This window comes from Fundulus heteroclitus, chromosome 5 (assembly GCF_011125445.2).
Source record: "Fundulus heteroclitus isolate FHET01 chromosome 5, MU-UCD_Fhet_4.1, whole genome shotgun sequence".
In the NCBI taxonomy this organism is placed as follows: domain Eukaryota; kingdom Metazoa; phylum Chordata; class Actinopteri; order Cyprinodontiformes; family Fundulidae; genus Fundulus; species Fundulus heteroclitus.
Genome location: NC_046365.1, coordinates 35181115 through 35200445, shown reverse-complemented (window position 1 = coordinate 35200445; position 19331 = coordinate 35181115). Strand labels below are relative to the sequence as shown.

The 19331-nt window shown below is 43.0% G+C and overlaps 1 protein-coding gene across 11 annotated transcripts in view; it reads left to right on the top strand.

The window, feature by feature from the left end:
• The window catches only part of fat1a (FAT atypical cadherin 1a), a 102082-nt gene that overhangs the window by 57042 nt on the left and 25709 nt on the right, over positions 1–19331 (top strand). For all 11 annotated transcript variants that reach the window (XR_004931107.1, XR_004931108.1, XR_004931109.1 and 8 more), the window contains 6 exons: positions 4476–4751; positions 4971–5181; positions 6561–10634; positions 12199–12395; positions 12507–12660; positions 15343–15576. Coding sequence is in view for 8 of the 11 variants with exons in the window: in XM_012859332.3 (XP_012714786.2) it covers positions 4476–4751; positions 4971–5181; positions 6561–10634; positions 12199–12395; positions 12507–12660; positions 15343–15576 (5146 nt within the window). In the remaining 3 variants the exon portion in view is untranslated. The remainder of the gene's footprint in view (positions 1–4475; positions 4752–4970; positions 5182–6560; positions 10635–12198; positions 12396–12506; positions 12661–15342; positions 15577–19331) is intronic.

Genomic DNA, 19331 nt, shown 5'->3' with positions numbered 1-19331 from the left:
AATGAATTCTGGCCCGTGGGAGGTCTAGAGAAAACAGTTGGCCACTCTGCTGTGTGCTTTCCATTCGATCATCGTATTTCTATGAAAGCGTCTCTGAAGGATCAGCTGATGAAGACGGAGGGAGCCACATTCCGGCTCAGGCCCCTCATAGCCAGGACCCGCGCCAGCAAGGCAGCCTCGGCATGCAGCCGAGCCTCCCTTCCTCTCCCACGTCTCCAGCTATACGACATCCTCCCTTGGCTGTTGAGAAGCACCTCAAGCTGTTCGGCTCACAATCTGTTCTCAATCTCCTGTTCCTCTTGTTATCTCAGTCCATATTACTAAGCCTTTCTTTATATCTCATTTGAAGATTTGCTATAATTACACATTTTGCTGCCGTGAGCGTGAAAGGCTGTTGTTGTTTGTCAGTGCTCATTTGCATTTCATTCCCAGCTACATCTAATGCTTGGGTGTTGATTTTAGGGGTCATATATCATTTTCTTTTTCAATTATGTTTGGGCTTGTACCTCATGATAGTTATATACATTTTCAGATCTGGAATTGATAAATATGTATAAAAAAGAGAGCACAAAGCATCAAAGAATGAAACCGAAAGTTGCAGAAAACCGACGTTGCGCATGGAATGCTGAACTTGGGCATCAATGCATAACAGAGTCCTCTCAGGACAAACGTTTTGAAATTAAAGTCTACAGCTTGAATTTGAGTTCATCAGGTGAAGATTTGTATCTTGATTTGTCTACCCAAAAATGTTCTTCGTGAGCAGTAGCTTGGAGACCTAACAGTCCAGCCTCCTAAGAGGGATTTAAAAAACCCTCATGGCTCGCTGAGCCTGTAATTCATCAAAGCGATGAATGTCTGCTTGAAGCACAAGATCTGATTCCAAAAACTAATATTCTGGCAGGACTCAGGTTGACAAAAAGCATAAACCATAGAAATGCAAAGCGTGTTCTTACTTGATTAACTTTTTTTTACTTTGCTCAGTAGTCTCGCTGCATACTCTCTGCTCAAGCTATCTGTCCAAAATGAGGCATGAACCGTGTCGTCTCCATAAGTGGTTGTGCCTTCCTGTTGTAAGGGGGGGCGGTTCAAAAACTTTTTTTTCTTTTTTGTTTCAGAAAAGTGTGTTCATCAGCCAGTTGTGATTTATTTTTTCAAAATGTTTTTTTTTTTTTGGTTTTCTTGCCCTTAAACAAATGTATGTTGATATATGGACTTTGAAGCGCTCATCTTCAAATCACGGGCTCAGATTAATTAAGTTACATGCTGACAGTTACGAGAAATATCTTTGGAGGAGAGACTTCTGTTTGAGGAATTTAGATATCGCAGGATCTTATGACATCCCCCACCTTCGTATATGTCTGCTGGCTGGAAGTGCATGTTTTGCTGCCTCTAGTATCAAAGGTGATTATGTTGCCTATTTGTGTCTCCTGTTTGCAAGTTGATTTTAGTTTAATCCCAAACTTGACCGTTCCCTTGAGCGTTTCTTCGTTTTTTTTTTTTATTGCTGCTCATCTCTCTTATTCTCATCTATCTTTTTTTAATCTTCAGTATCTCCATCTGTCATGTCTATTTCTCAGACCCAATCTTGTTTCTCTTCAACACTCCCTCAGGAAGCTGTACACAAAGACTACAGAGCTTTTCTCTACACCAGCGTTTCTGCTGCAGTCAGGCTGCATCATGCTGCTTTGTGAAGTTTGGGGACCAAGTTCCTTTGAACTGTTGTTTCAGTCTTCCTTGCAAAGGGAAAGGCAAGTTTATGTGTATATGTGTGATGTGGGGGTAAAAAGGCTTTTGTGTGGCTTTATAAAACGTATGGGAATAGTACACTGTGGATAGATCTAGATGCGGCTGACCAGGTCCCATTCCTTTCGGCTTCTCTGCAGCCCTATCAGCTCTTGCCACCTTTCTCACTGTTCAAAAAAAGGCGTTATCTGTCCCGGGCCACATGGAGAACCATTGCACAGCTTCTTTGTGTGGAAGCATATGTGAAAGTGCAGAATTGATGTGCTTGTTTTGGTGCGAGTGGGAGGCTGGGTGCACGCTGCGCGCGCATAAAAGGTGGATTTGGAGACATCGGGGATCTGGAGCTATACATTTCTTGGCACGGCATAAGAAGACAAGCCTGGAATGAGACCAGATTGTCACGCTGATGCTGGGAGTTGTTTGCTGTCTCTGAGTTAATATTGATTCGGAAAGATGTGCTTGTTGTACTTTTCATGTCCCGATTAGCAGTGTGATATGGGTTGCTGGTAACAGAGGAGCCGTGGCAAACAGCCAGAACGCGGCTCCGACAGACAGCATGCGTCCCAGCGCTCCCCCTGCAAGATGACATCTGTGAGCCTCAGCAGCAATGCCAACATCACAGCACACAGCAGATTGTAAATGTTATCAGCCCTGTCAGGTTGGGTCTATATTTGCCTCTTGTATCAGCTCACAACGACTAACAAACACTCTTACCACCAAAAAACCAAGCAGGCAATTGTTTTGACCAGAGATCTGACAAACCCCGGTTAGCTAGTGAGCTGCCACCTGTTCAAGGCTTTTGTGTCCCCCCTCCACCGACTTGGCACCTGGCAGCTCGGCTTCGACTGTTTTCCTAAAGGACATCACCCCCTGGTGTCTGGTATGCAGGTGTCTAATCTAGCCTGATCCCTTTGTTCCCCATGTTTGGCAAGGGTGGAAGCCCCTCGCCGCTCTGGGAAGCAAAGATGGCATTCCGGCAGCTCTCCGTAATCCTCTGTCGGAAGTCCAGTAGACGAGTGGCTGGTGTTGATAAAACACGCTCCCCGGTGAATTTTACAGTTTGGAGGCGTTAGGAGTTTGGTTTTGGAATGGGGAAAACGTCAATCTCTCATACAGTAACACATTTTTAACGTGGAAACTAAAACGTTAGTACAGTCATGAAACAATTAGTACATCCCATTAAATGTTCTTTATATGAAGAAATGTTCACACGTTAATGTTTAATATTCATTTCTATCTTTAAAAATAAGTTTATTCCACTTTAGTAACAAAAATGGTCCAGTTTTACTCAATAATGTGTTTCCCAGCTGAGTTCAAAGTTAAGACATCCTACTTTGTATTAGCAAGGGTTAACCCCTTTGGTTAGACTTTACAAATGTCTCGTTTAGATTAAAATCTGTTTTCAGGACAGACATGGGCATGAAGATGCTTGTTGTAGCTACCAGTCTCATTCATGGCTGTATGAAAAGTTTGCCCCACTCCTCACATTTCATGTGTGAAATGTTTGAGGGGCTTCTGTGTTTGCAGACCCAGTGTGGATCTACACAAATCTTTTGATTGATAATTTATATTGAGATTGTTTCACAAGACTGCATGTGTATAGTTAGTTTTATGCGTTTCCCCTCCATAAGGACATTTAAATATGTTTTGACTCTTTTAGTAGTCATAACATAATGAAATAAACCTTCTTTATCCAGCTATTAGTTTCATTTTCACTTAACCTTGATTGTTGGCCCGTTGTCATTCAGTTTATGATGCATACTTCCCTGCTCAAATACATGCTTCTGCACAAAGCTTGCAACCCATCAAGATGTTTTAGTGATGCATTGGTTTTGTAGTATAGCATCACATGATGTTTCACTGAAAGCTTTTCTGTTTTAGTAATCGACCCAGGTGTATAGGCCATCATAATAAAGAAGTTTGAATGTTAGTTTATGTAAAGAGAGAAACATTTAACATAGTAACATTTATAGTGGCTTGCAGAAGTTTGTATACCTCTTCGACTTTATTGTCCAAGCTTCATTGTTGTATGTTTTATTTTTTTTATACACCAACAACATTACTGCGATCCTCACCCCAGTATCGCATCTTTTGGAGCCGCTAACAAGTTTTCTTTCAGCACTGCCCGCCTTTTAGATCCATCAATCTTCCTGTCAACTCTGCCCAGCTTCCCTGCCCTTGCTAAAGAATAGTATCCCACAGCACAGTGCTGTAACCATGATGCTTCACAGTGGGAATGATGTGTACAGCATGTTGTGCCGTGTTTCCTTTCCACTAAAAATAGTGTTTTGCATGTAGGCCTAAAAGTTGAACTTTGGTCTCTTTTGGACTCCAGTTAGTTGACAGGAGAGGTCAATTAGTTGCGCTGATTATTATGTAGGGAAGTCAGAGTGAAGGGTGGTGAATACAAGTGTGCCACACTTTACATAAAAAAACCTGTAACTATGAAAGAAGGAAAGGTCTATGAAATAACTTTCAGGGCCCTGCATGTGTAAATTGTTTTATTTGAACTTTTATTTAGGTACCATGACCATAAAAGGATACCCCACCATGCCTTTTCTTAAATACTGAGCAGAAGCTTTACCACTGGACTTAATTAGACTGCTTCAAATACCAGCCTACGTGTAGCAATGCTCGGTGTAAACATAAGAGCATAATTGGTCAACTCATACCTTTTACTGTCTGTGAGGACCAAGGTAATTTGTTACAATCTAATTGCTCTCCTCCTCTAGGTGCTCATTCGGGTCATCGACACCAACAACCACCGGCCACAGTTCTCCCAGCAGGTGTACGTTGTGAACATCCCTGAGGACGAGCCAGCGGGCACTGAGGTCCTGCAGATCAGCGCTTTGGACCGAGATGAGAAAAACAAACTGACCTACACGCTCCTTAGCAGCACCGATCCCTTCAGCCTGCGGAAGTTCCGGCTGGACCCAGGAACGGGCGCTCTGTACACCACGGAGCGGCTGGATCACGAGACCATGCACCGCCACATCCTCACTGTGATGGTATGAATGCGTTGGCACATTAAAAAGACGAACCTCTTAGCTTAGAGGAAAATTATGTTGTTACTTTTGGTCGAACAATGTTAATTTGAAGCTGTTTTGCTATGCCGACAAAGGAAAAAAAATTAATGAGGATATGGATCTATGCTGCTCTGGTTTCCCTATTATTATTCCCTCATTACTTTTACATTTAACTCTGTTAATATGTTTTTTATTTCCTAGGTTCGGGATCAGGACATTCCAGTCAAAAGGAATCTTGTTCGTGTCATTGTCGACGTGGATGACACCAACGACAATGCACCCTGGTTCATAGGCACACCTTACTCTGGCCGTGTGTTTGAATCGGCTGCCATCGGCTCGGCTGTGCTGCAGGTCACTGCTCTTGACAAAGACAAGGGCTATAATGCTGAAGTCACCTACAGCATCGAGTCCGGTATGTCGCTATGCCATTCTGACGGGCCACACTTTCCCCAAGTTTTTTTTTTTTTTTTTTTCAGTGTATTGAAAAGATTTCATTATGAAATACAGCAAATTAAATCAGCTTATTAAACATACATGAGTCATCAGTTGTGGCGCTTTCTGGATCTTGATCATAAAACCTTTTGTTTAGAGAATCTCCAGAATGTTAGTATCCCACAATGTGACTCATACATTAAGCTGCAAGAAACATGCTGCAGTTTGTCTTTTGTTTGCAGATATGCATATTTGAAATAGTTCAGATGACTGTATGATGTATGTTTCCTTGTTGGGACATACAAAGTTCTGTGCCTCCTTAGAGAATCTTTTCTTCTTTTGTTTTGCCTTTTGGTCTAAAATCTAATACTTCAGATATGCATCAGACAAAGGAGGAAAAACAAAATGGTTAGAAAACTGCTATCCATGCCAACCTGTGAAAATTAATTGCCCTCCCATGCTTTTCCCCCCCTCTAACGTGTCCTGTCTGGCAGTGTAGCACTAAATATTTCATGGGGTAAGCATTAGCTGAGATTTGATGACATTTACGGACATCTTTGTAGCGTATTGTGCTTGTGAGCGACTGTGTAATAGAAGCAGTGCTGCCAACTCCGCTTATTTGCAACTTTGGGCTTGCTTTTTTCTAAAGTAATTTGTAAATTTTGTGAGTTTCGGGTTTAGGGCTTAATTTTGAACGTGCAGTTGCTCCTTTGGGCTTGTCTTTTTTCCAACAGAATCCCTTATCCTGTCTATCTCACTGTGCAACCTCGCGCTGCTGCTGCGTACAGACACTGTGTGAGCTGGTTGATATATGTCTGGTTACATTCTCCCTGCTCTGACAATTTCACTGACAGAAAAAGTTGCGGTGGGAAGAAATGCAATTTTAAATGCATGCATTTATACGACATTACAGTGTGGTGGGTTGCTTGTTGGGATTCATTTGGGCTTGTTTTTCGATAGGGTTTTGCTGGCCCAAGACCCAAAGTTTTTAAACACTTCAACGCAGCTTCTATTCTTCGCCAACAGCAAATAAAAATGCTCACAGGAAACAGAAGCCTCCTATTCATGTATCGGTTCCTGGCCATTTCTGTCCAAATCTCAGAGATGTCTATTCACATTGGATTAGTTTTATCATAGGGCCTCAGAGTTCAGCAACATATAGTTGATAATTTGCGGGGGTATTTTACCGCAATAATTAGAAATCACATACGGTCCCTAGGTAAAAACTAATGCCGTCAGAATAGGACTTTTGTCAATATTAGCATCTGTTTGATCTAAAACATTTAAGTATGACAAACAAAAGCAAAAATCTGTAAGGGGTCAATGTGCTAAGTGTGTCATTTCTTCTCTTTCTTACAGGAAACATTGGGAACTCTTTTGCTATTGATCCTGTTCTTGGAACAATCACCGTGGCCAAAGAGCTTGATTGTAGCAGCAAATCATCATTTGAACTCATTGTTAAAGCCTCTGATAACGGAGCGCCGCCATTGTCCTCTACAGTCACTGTAAACATCGAGGTTACTGTTTCAGACAACGCCGCCCCCAGATTCACTGAAAAGGAGTTCTCTGCAGAGGTCAGCGAATTAGCCCCCACAGGAAGTTTTGTGAGCATGGTCACTGCCATCAGCCAGTCTTCTGTTTTCTACCAGATTAAAGGAGGCAACGTCAACAATGCTTTTGACATCAACCCAAACTCAGGAGTGGTGGTAACCCAGCAGCCTTTAGATTATGAGACCACGTCTGAATACAAGCTCATCATACAGGGCACCAACATGGCTGGGCTTGCCTCTAACACAACGCTACTGATTCATCTAAAGGATGAAAACGACAACGCTCCAGTCTTCACTCAGAGGGAATTCAAGGGAGTAATCAGTGAGTTGGCCTCCATCAACAGTGTTGTTCTGACGCTTGAAAACAGGCCTTTTGTCATTCATGCCTCCGATGCGGATTGTGACCAGAATGCCAGACTCATTTATCAAATCGTTGAGCCTTTTGCTCATAACTATTTTGCCATTGACTCAAGCACCGGAGCCATCAGAAGCACAACAGCTTTGGATTACGAACAGAGGAGCGTTTTCCGCTTCACAGTTCAAGTTCATGATCTCGGAATGCCTCGCCTGTTTGCAGAGACGCCGGCCAATGTGACCATCCAAGTAATTGATGTTAACGACTGCTCGCCCGTTTTCAGCCAAGAACTGTATGAAGCAGCCGTCATCGTGCCAACCTACAAAGGGGTGGAAGTAATTCAAGTGAACGCTACAGACCTTGACTCTGGGCCCAATTCGAAGCTGCTTTTCTCCATCACTGAGGGAAATATTGGTGACAAGTTTAAAATCGATCCCGTCACGGGTATTGTCTCCATTCAGAATGTCACGCAGCTCAGGAGCAGATACGAACTAAAGGTCAGAGTTTCTGATGGAAGATTTGCCAGTGCAGCTACAGTGAAGGTCACTGTTAAGGAAAACAAGGAGAACAAGAGGACGTTCACTCAGGACTCATACCAAGCCTACATTCAAGAGAACTCTTCTGACAAGAAAACGCTAGCGGTTATTGCAGCTGTTGGGAACCAAGTGAATGAGCCTTTGTTTTATAGAATATTAAACCCTGACAACAGGTTTAAAGTCAGCAGCACTTCTGGCGTTGTCTCAACCACTGGGATTCCTTTTGATCGGGAAGCACAGGACACGTATGACATTATCGTTGAGGTCACTGAAGAGAAGAAATCTGAGGAAACTGCTCATATTTTAGTTACGGTTACCGTGGAAGATGTAAATGACAACAAGCCATTGTTTGTCAACCTCCCCTATCATGCCCTGGTCCAAATGGATGCTGAGGAAGGCCATGTCATCCGGCAGGTAACAGCAGTGGACAAAGACATAGGCTCAAATGCAAACATCCATTACTCTCTAAAGGAGCCTGAGAAACACTTTGAAATCAGCCAGTCTGGTGAAATCCTGCTCAAAACCAAGTTTGAGAAAGACTCGCTCGACACAAAGTTTGTTCTGGTCGTTGTGGCAACGGATAATGGGAAACCACCTCTCTCAGCAGAAGTTGAAGTGCCAGTAACAGTAGTGAACAAAGCAATGCCTGTGTTTGAGAGGCCTTTTTACAGCATTGAAATCCCTGAAAACATTCAGCTGCACTCCCCTGTGCTCCATGTGCAAGCCAATGACTCTGAAGGGCCTCGCATTGTGTACACCATTTCTGAAGGAGACCCTTTCAAACAGTTCTCCATTGATTTTAACACTGGGGTCATTCACGTGATTCAGCCTTTGGACTTTGAGACGCATCCTGCTTATAAGTTAAACATAAGGGCCACAGACTCGCTGACTGGAGCTCACTCTGAGGTGTTTGTTGATATCATACTGGAAGATGTAAATGACAACGCTCCTGTGTTTCTGTCAAGTTCCTACTATGCCAATATTTCTGAGGCTGCTGTTATTGGCACATCAGTTTTGCAGGTGGTAGCACGAGATTCTGACACCGGCAACAACAAGGAAGTATTTTATCAGCTGGTTGAGGAAAGGGGGAAGAGCTCAGACTTTTTTTCCATTGACCGTGACTCGGGAATAATCTACACAGCTCAAGTTCTTGATCATGAAGAAATCCAGCAACACAAGTTGAGAGTCCGGGCTGTGGACGGTGGCGTCCCGGCTCTGATGAGCGACATCACTGTGACGGTAGATGTTACAGACCTGAATGACAATGCACCAGTTTTTACCGAGCCCACTTACCAAACCACCATCAGTGAGTTGGCCCCACGTGGATACTTTGTCAGCCAAGTCCAAGCTTCTGACGCCGACAGCTCCGATGTAAACAAGCTAGAGTTCTCTATTATATCTGGCAATGAGGAGCAGAACTTCGCAATCAACAAACAAACCGGTGCCATCGTCATTTCAAACCATCGGCGGCCACATATGCAGCCTTTTTACAACCTTAGTGTATCGGTGTCGGACGGTGTATTTAGAAATTCTGCCATGGTCATGGTAACAGTTATCGGGGCCAATTTCCACAACCCTACCTTCTCCCAGACTGAGTATTTGGTGGAGGTTGTCGAAAACTCACCTGTTGGTACTCTAGTAGCAGAGGCTGAGGCAACAGATGATGATGAAGGGATCTTCGGCCAGATTACATACCACATTGTCAACGACTTTGCAAAAGACAAATTTTCTATCAATGAAAAAGGAGAGATTTTCACTCTTGAAAGCCTAGATCGTGAAAACACAGTTGAGAAGGTGATTCCTATTTCTCTGATGGCTAAAGATGGCGGTGGAAAAGTAGGCTTTTGTGTCATCAACGTAATTGTCACGGATGCAAACGACAACTCTCCACAGTTCAGGGCAGTTGAGTACAAGGCAACTATTGCATCAGACGTCCCAAGAGGAACATCTGTGCTCAAAATTGCTGCTTCGGACATGGATGAAGGAAGTAATGCTGACATAGAGTACTCCATTGAAGCAGATGTTGAAAATGTCGGCGAGAACTTTGAAATCCACAAAACCTCTGGGGTCATTGTTACCAAAGAAAGCCTGATTGGACTTGAAGGTGAGCTCTATGCATTCTTTGTAAGGGCAAAGGACACTGGCAATCCACCCAGACATTCAGTTGTCCAGGTTTACATCAGGATTGTCTCAACAGAGACACCGATTCCTAAATTTGCCGAACCGTACTATCGGCATACCGTTGCTGAGGACCTTCCTGTTGGAACAGAGATTGACATAATTCAGGTAGTGAGTGACCAGCCCGTAGTTTACAGCCTTGTGAGAGGCAGCACTCCAGAAAGCAATGGGGATGAAGTATTTGTTGTAGACAGAGATACTGGAGCCTTGAAGCTTGAGAAGAGACTCGACCATGAGATGACCAAATGGTACCAACTAACTCTGCTTGCTCAAACCAAACATGAGAATTACGAAATAGTTAATTCAGTAAATGTAAACATCCAAGTGAAAGATATCAATGACAACAAACCAATCTTTGAGGCAGAGCCTTATGAGGCTGTCACTGTTGAAAACCTTCCAAGTGGTACACAAGTTATTCAAGTCAAAGCCACAGACCTTGACTCCGGAACCAACGGCCAGATTCTCTACAGCCTAGACCCCAAACAGTCCTCGCAGGAAATCTTTGAGCTGTTTGCCATTAACAGTGAAACAGGATGGGTGACAACCTTGAAGGAGCTCGACCGGGAAAAAATGGAAAAATATGTCATCTCTGTCCTCGCCACTGACCAAGGCGACACAGTCCAGCACATCACCGGCACCAGTGTGGAGTTGATGGTAGCCGACGTGAACGACAACTCGCCCCGGTTCACCGCAGAGATCTACAAGGGGACAGTCAGTGAGGATGACCCCCCGCCCAGTGGGGTGATCGCCATCCTCAGCACCACAGATGAGGATTCTGAGGACATTAACAAACAAGTGAACTACTTTATCACAGGTGAGGTTTTTTTCTACTTCTTAGTGTAACAACGTCTCTAGAATAGAGCGTTGTGTGTAATCATTTTAAAAAAGTAATGCTGTAAAAGTTAAGGTGCGATCCACAACTATTCACAACTGTGGCAGAGATGTGGTAAAAGTTCACCTAGAAATTTATTTTTTTTTATGTAGTAACATAGTCTCATTCTTAACATTTTGGAAATATCCCAACTTCAGTTTTACTGCATTTATTCAACAAGGGACTGTCATGATTCTGAAGCTCGGTCAGTTCTGTCATGATTTCGGCACTGTTGCCTGGTCTGATCTCTCATGTCACACACCTGTTCTAGCTCCGCCCGTTCCTCATCACTTCAGATCTGTTCCACCTGCTCTCACTAGTATATAACCAGCTCTAAGACCAGGCAACAGTGCCATAATCATGACAGGGACACGAATCTCATTCTAAATAATAACAGTTAAAAATGGGAAGGCGGGAGAACATGCAAGTCCAGTAAGGCAATCGTGTTGATTTCTATAAGTCAGAATATAGTCAGCATAATAATTAAAAACAACTATGATAAACAAGTCAGGACCTTCCTGCACAGTCAGGCGGCTGGTATGCGAGGTTAAACAAATCTCCAAAGCTCTCTGCTAGGGTACTGCAGTAAAGGCATTATCTTGGAGTAACGTTCCCGCTGTTGGTCTTAGTGCTCAATTCAATCAGGACTGGCGGGGCAGCAATTTTAGCAGCTTCACAGAGCCCGAGTTCATTCATAACTTTAGGAAGTCGAGGCGGGGGCAACTTCTAATAATATCAGCGCCTCTCATCTTGACTCCAAAGGCAGGACACTCGTCGCAGTCATATTTAGCGCTTTACAACGGGGGCAGATTACAAAGCGCCGCCCCCCGTTGAAATGCAATACTATGGATTGGGACGAGTGAAAACCTCCTGGGCATTGCAAAGTCCTCCGTGTGCAGTGTTGCTGTTGCCGCTGAGCAGCACTGTGGCAAGCAGCTGCCGTCTGTCTCGCTAAAGCTAACTGTTATCACTTCCAGCTGCTGCCGGCACAAAGTTGTGACACGTGTCGTTTGAAAGTGACGTCAGAGATGCATTAAATGCACCATGGTGGTTCCCACTGAAGTCACATTCCAAAAGATACGAATCGGATTCAGGACCACATCTGAAGGTGGCTCAAATGTGACTTGAAAATTTTAGATTTGAGCCAGATCTGAGTGTCCCCACTGGCTCTAAAACCACTGACCACACTTTCTTGCAGTGGGAACAGGGCCTAAGTCAACATCCATTTCAAGGCTTTTTTTTACGCGTCTTTATCAGGGGTACCATTAGGAGGGTGGCTTATTTCCAGATCCTACTAACCTCTTGGCAAATATTCATTGTCTATGAGATGTATCACACAAATTTCACATATACAGTATAGTTTGTTTCTTAGTTTTGTGGTTAGTTCGCAAATAGTATTTGCTTTAGAAGAGACAGGTGAAAGTCAGCTTTGTTATTGGCTGATCTGCTTCCTTCTTCTATATTGGTGGTCATGCCACATTAGGATATATGTCATTTCATATTACAGGAGGGGACCCACTTGGCCAATTTGCCATTGAGCACATCCAGAATGAGTGGAAGGTCTCTGTCAGAAAGCCCTTGGACCGAGAAGTGACAGACAACTATCTCCTCAACATCACTGCCAGCGATGGCATTTTCATTGCTAAAGCAGTCGTGGAAGTCAAGGTGTTGGACGCCAATGATAACGACCCAGTTTGCGAGAAGGTAAGATGCACTAATGTGATTTCCCTTTGTCCTGCTTGTTTCTTCCGGCTTTGGACTTTAGTTTCTGCTCCTCTTTAATATTCCATGTCTGCTCCTCTTTGTGTCCTCCAGTCCATCTACAGTGAGAGCGTCCCGGAGGACTCCCCGGCTGGCAGGCTCATCTTGCAGGTCTCTGCCACAGATGCTGACATCCGCTCAAATGCCCAAATCTCTTACGAGCTCCAGGGATCAGGATCGGAGCTGTTCATCATTGACTCAGACACAGGTGTGTATCTGTGCCTTGACAAAACCCAAAAGAAAAAAAAAAGAAAACGAGTGCATGTCTTTTTCACACTTTGTCACCTTACAACCAAAAATCTTTGGATTTTACATTTGGGATCATTGTTCTGCAGGAAGGTGTACTTTCATCCCTGTATGAAGTCTTTTGTAGCTTGTAACAGTTTTTTTTCCCAAGGATTGCCTTTCAACTCTAACAAGCTTCTCTGTTACTGATTAAAATAAATTCTCCCACAGCATGAAGCAGCCTTCACCATACATTACTGTGAGTAGGGCTTGTTAAGGGTGATGTGCACCCACCTGCCACATTTGGTCTGCTTTAAATGGACCAGAGTTTGTTTCCCTGCTTGATCCTGACCTTTTCTATAGGTGTGAATACAATCAAGCGAACCTGGACCCAACAACCAGACCGAGAACCACATTTTGAGGTGGTCTGGGTCCACCAGACCACCTGGGTTCCAAACAGTCTAGTTTGTTTCTGGTTTAAATGTGAAACGGCCCAGAACCAGCTCCAGAAAATATACATGTCTTTGGACTTAACGAGCCCCTGGAGTGGTGAACGTAATAGAATCAGAATCAGAAATACTTTAATAATCCCAGAGGGAAATTGCTGATATAATAATAAAATCACACCTGCTGCCAGTGTGCTGTGGGACTCCTTCAGCTTGCAGGACGTATTCTCCGACGCCATTACGAAGTTAGAAATAAAATGTCTCGAAGCCGGCGTTGAATGATCTGCTCTTGACACTCACAAGGATTTACCAGCAAAAACATGTAAAACCAGACAACAGCACAAACATGTAAAACCAGAGGTGCTGCACGCAAGGTAGTTTTTTCTCCATACCTGGGTTTGTGCTACGTCCCACCCTAGTAATTTCTGTCCAGCAATCAACACACGTTTGGCTTTGTTTACAAGTTATAGTTCACTTGCAGAAAGTACAATGTGAAAGCAAACCACAGCAAATAAAAAATGTCTCTTTTAGGTCTGCACCAAACAAGCGGATCAAAGGACTTTGCTATTGTTTTCCGCCACAGAAAGATTTGCATGTAGGACAATAATTATTTTTTATTATGGCCAAAACTAACTAAAGCACAGTCTTCCACGTGGCTTTTGGCTAACCCCGCATAAAAATTGCCACTCTTCCAAGATGGCGAGATTTATCAGGTGTTAGTTTTAGTTTGAAACAGATTCTCCCATCAGAGCTGCGGATCACTGCAGCTTCTCCAGAGTTACCTTGGACCTCTTGGCTGTTTCTCTGATTACGGCTCTCCATGCTTGGCCTGACAGTTTAAGGTGGACAGACATGTCATGAGATGTTCAAAGTTTATGATATAGTTTAACCTCATTCTAAACTTTGTCCCTGACCTGTCTGGTATACTCCTGGGTCTGTATGAGGCCATTTGTTCCCCATTATCTCTGAGGCCTTCAGAGAACAGCTCATACTGAGATTAAATTACTTTTAGGTGAACTCTATTGAGATATTTGGTGAGTTATATAGGCGATTTGTTGCACAGGATATCATTTTGTGGTAAAGAGGGTTGAATACAAACACACTCTTCAGATTTTATTTACAACAAAAATGTGTTTCAATATTAGTTATGTGCTACTTTGTGATTGTCTAACCTATAAAACTCCAAAACAGCACATTAAGGTTTTTTGCTTAATTACTTTCTAGGTTGGATTTAATCCCCTTTCTCATGGAGGTTTTTGGGTTATTGGAGAACTGTTTTTCAGACACTCATGTAAAAGTCTGTCATGATGTTATAATTCAGCCTAAAGCAATTTACCAAAAAGCACCTCAGCAGGTTGACACTCGGCGTGACAATTGTCATTCTTTTGGAAAGTGCTTTGTTTTTGTGCGTGCATTTCTCTAATTGTGTCAGCCCCGGAAGAGGTTTAACCCATTTTTTTTTTCTTAAATGAACTTTTTATTTATACATTTTGAAAAAGGGCCCAGAACATTGCCATGCTACACTTCTTAGAGCCTTTCAGCGGCACAAAACCGCAGCGAAGCACACTTAGATTGAGTTAATGTCTGCCCTACTCCTCGCAAATTATTTCCTCAGGGAATCACCATAAATCAGACGCTCCATCTGGCTGGCTCGGGTGGAAAAGTAAACTTAAATAAAAACAATACCAGTTATTCAAAGGCAACCTTTTTTATTTTATATGCAAAGTAAAGGCATTGGGAAGCATAACGAGCTAAGCCAGTAGGTTTTAGCAGCTTTGCCTCACATCTGCTGCCGTGCAGACAGAGAATGAGGGGGGAACGCTATCCAGCTGTCTTCTGGTAGCACTCAATGCTGCTGCTGTGGAGAACCATTTCTTTTTTTTTTTTTTTTTTTTTTTCAGTGCAGACAAGTAGTTGCTAGCAATTGCTGATTATGATTGCTAAGAGGCCCTGGAGTTTTCCATCGTGGTTGTGGTAATACTGGCTGCTTTGCTTCCCAAGATGCTTTTCAAACTGCTCGCTGCTGCCAACCCTCTTCTCTTTCCCTTTCTCTACCTCCTCTTGTTACTTAGTCCTTTCCCTCTCTTATCTCCTGAAAGCCATTAGTTGTTTGGGAGCTTTTTATTCAGCTGGTGGGGAGTGGATGAGTTCTTCATTGTTTGCTCAAACTATTTGCAAAGTTCAAATCTGAGCTGTACGTGTGTATTTCTCCCCGCCAGGTGAGTTGAAGACCTTGCAGCCTCTCGACAGAGAAGAGCAAGATGAGCACAGGTTCAGAGTGCGAGCTCTGGACGGAGGAGGGCGATACTGCGAAGCTGAAATCCACATCACCGTGGAGGACGTCAACGACAACCTGCCGCAGTTCTCAGCCGAGTCTTACTCCATCACGGTGTTTGAGAACACAGAGACAGGCACATTGGTTGGAAAACTGCTGGCAAATGACATCGATGCAGGTAAGGAGCTTTATCCTTCCCTGTACTTAAAAAGGAAACTGATACATCATGACCTGTTACAAGCGATCTCCAGCCACCCTGCTTTTCGTTTGCCTTCCTTTTAAGACGTCATTGCAAATTTACAGTTTGCACTTACAGTATTTCTAAAGCTTAGGCTTCACTTTAGGGTTTACATTCCTGCTATATTGCTTTTTTTGCATTCTCACACAACAGGTCAAATTTAGCATTTAAAATGCAATGCATAGTCATTATGGCCATGGTTTCCCAGAAGACAAAATAAGGCTTCTCATTTTCTCAGATTGATGCCAAGGGTCATCAATTCTGCTGGATATAAAGATGCAGTTATGAGACTATATGCTTTAGCTTCATGAATCAGTTGAAAACTGTCTCTTGTGATTTTCTTTTCCACGGCTGTCTCATTTTGAATGGAAAACCATGTGAAAAGGTTTTCAAATAAGAATGAAAACTTGTCACGGGTAGTAGGACCCTATTCTCTTCCTTCATCTTCATTGATCCATGAAGAACACCAGGATCACCAGGCCTTTTTTTTTTACGTTTTCTAAAGCTTAAAAAGGGGACCTCAGCCTTCACGATCCATAAATGCTCAGAGTTTAAGCAAACCTGGCAGAAAAGGGGGAAAAACAGACTAACCAGCCTGAGCCTAGAAATGAATCAATACTCATTCAATTAAACCAATTAACTAAATGACTGTAGAGTTCCTACACAGTCTGTAGGATTTAACTGGCCAGGATAACTATGGAGAAAAGTTAGACTGGAAACATGTAAATCTGTGTTTCAGGACATTCATTTTCCTTCATTCCATCCATCCATCCATCCATCCACCCATCCATCCATCCATCCATCCATCTAATTTCACACGACCATGCATCCATTTGTACCCGGGTTGGGAATATTTCATGCTCACAATGACAACTGATGATAAAAAGTAATTTCCTATAATCCACACATAATGTTATGTCTTGGATAAATATTATGTACAAGCTAGAAGTTGTTTTGGATTTATCAGAGGTTTTAGTCTGTCATACTTCATAAGAATAATTAGCAAGCTGCGATAAAATGCCTTTGTTAGGAGCAAATAAAATAAAGATTGTACATACATGCACTCTTGAGATGCGCTCTGTGGGCCTACAGGTTAAGCTATCTGTCGCAGGTTTCAGTCTTAGTGGAGCGGTGGTCTATTGTTTAAACCATTGCGCTTGTGTCCTGGGTTGAAATCCCACAAACTGCCACTCTGGGTCCCTGAGCAAGGCCCTTAGCTTCCTGGGTGACGCACAGTGGCAGTCCTCTGCTCCCTAAAGGGGTGGGTTAAATGCAGAGGACAAATTTCATTGGACCATATGTTGCAATGACATCAAAGAGATTATTATTACATGAGAACTGAGCCGTTTATGATTATTTGTCTGTATAATGGAAGAGTAATAAACTGATCATTAAGGTCTATCATAATGGACCATTATGATAGACCATAATGGTCTAAACACGAGTTGGAAAAACAAGGAACAAAATGGCATCACACGGGTAGAAATTGATGCCAACCAACTGGATCCAAGTTGAAAACAAACACGTCCTGCTTTATACTGCTGTTTCAAGCTGAGTTTCTCTTTTCTCCGTCCCTAAGGTTGTACTTAGCAGACCTAATGTTGTCAGTGGCGGTAACTGAACCAACTGTCACAAAGTCCGTAGTTGAATATAGCCTCCAGGCTAATTGTCAGAGGCTGAAATTCACAGATAAACCTGTTTACACTGATTTTTTTTTTTCCCCTGCTGTGGCAATAAACCTTAATTGGTAGGAAATAAACCCACAAATGCAGCAAATTACGAGCCAGCCAGTGTATTAATCCTGGTCACAAAGAAAACCTAACCTCAGGTGATTTGAAGAATATACTCTGACAATCATTCTTTACCATTAAGGCGTTTACGCATTCATCTCGGCTCAGTGCTGACTCACTGTGCCCTTATTATCTTTTCACTGTAGAGCTGCATTAGGCTAAATGGCATGGGGGAAGGATAACAAATGTGAAATTGTATGAATGATCAACCCCTGAAATTAAAAGCTCCATTACACTCTAATGAAATTCCTCTCTCTTCAGGCTAAATTCTCAAAAGGGAGGATTGCAATTTTCCATTTACCTAGCACATCACCATGGGGGCCACATATTTATCTCAGGCGTCTCCTCCTTTCAGCAAACATTGCCAATCACTAAGAGGCTCACACATGGATAGCTCCGAGAGCTTAAAACCTTCCAATTTAACAGCCATTGGAATTACTGGAGATTTTTTTTCTTCTTCTTCTTCTTAGAGACGGGTGGACCTGCCATTCCAGATTGCTTTCTGAGTTTACTGAAGCAGGACACCCAGGCCCGGAGAACCGTTTCAGATTGTTGACTGACAGAGAATCAACTCTGTCTGTCTCATTCTATTTTCTTTGGGACTGGGGCCGCTGACAGCCTGAATAACATGCCCCAAATGGGCCCCTTAGAAACCAATGATAAACGGTGTAAACAAAGCTGGCATTAAGACTGCACGTTGCGCAGATCCGCAGAAATGCGTTTTGGATTTTTACATATCAAGGGCGAGAGCAGTTTTTCAGAAAGGGCAGAGAAAACGACGTGCACCCCAAGGTTTAGCCAAAGGCTGTAAGTATTAGGTATTTGGTGCAGGCAGAGATGGATCTCATCCGCTCATATATATGCACATATCTAGAGTATTGTTGTTGTTTGTCTGTGCTGTATTTCTTATTTAGCTGCAAAGCTTGAAGCATTTGGCTCAGATACACTACTGGGTCAAACCTCCAAAATATGTAGGTTTGACCCAGTTAACGCAGCCTTCAATCAGTTGTCTTTCCTGCCAAGCATCAAAATTTAAAATCTAATGTAACCCTCCTCCTCAGAGAGAAAATATTGCATTATCCTCCATACTTTCTGCATATTTTAGAGTGGACTCATTCTTGGCACTGCTCGCTGTGTGCCACAGCCTCTGTGATCTCTCCATGATGTCTGTACCTCGCCCACATAGTTGCTCCCCCAGTTCAGCCTCCCGTTACAATCTCTGAGAGGCAGCACTTATCAGTGCAGAATGATTATGAACCAGACTGAGACACAGAGTCAGACTGGTGTCCTTGATCTGTGATAAACTTCTAAATTCCCTCTCTGATTCTGCTTTGTCCTTTATCTCACCACCTGGATTTAAGGGGATCTCTTTGCCCCCGGCGCTGCTGTGCAATCTTACTTCCTTTATACCGCTTTTAAAGTTTCACCATTTTGGAGGAATTTGAACGTTTTGTGCTTGGCCCTCGTTTTTTCTTTTTTTCTTTTGTTTCTTTGTCAGAGACACACTGATCTTCAAAACCTCACTGCAGTCAAGCTTAAAAATGCCTTCAAAGAGCTGGGCCCCTGCCTAAAATTAATGATTACTTGTGGCTTAAAGCAACATCACATTTACTTTACTTTGAGGTGTGTAAAATAATTGTCATGATGTTTGCACTATTATATTTGCAAAAAAAGTGATGCAATGTGTAACAGTGATGCCGAAGCTTGTTGAAAAGGGACGGGGCATCCATCTCCTTCTTTGTACCTCCATTATCGTGAACAAGACAGCTCAGTACCTGACCGTCTCCGCGTGAAGCAAAGACTGCCCTCCGGCCAGGAGGGGTCAATTCACATTTTTTAAGGTCAACAAGGATGGACCATGGCTGAACTCAACTGTGAACAGCCTTGCTGCGTGCTGAAATCAAG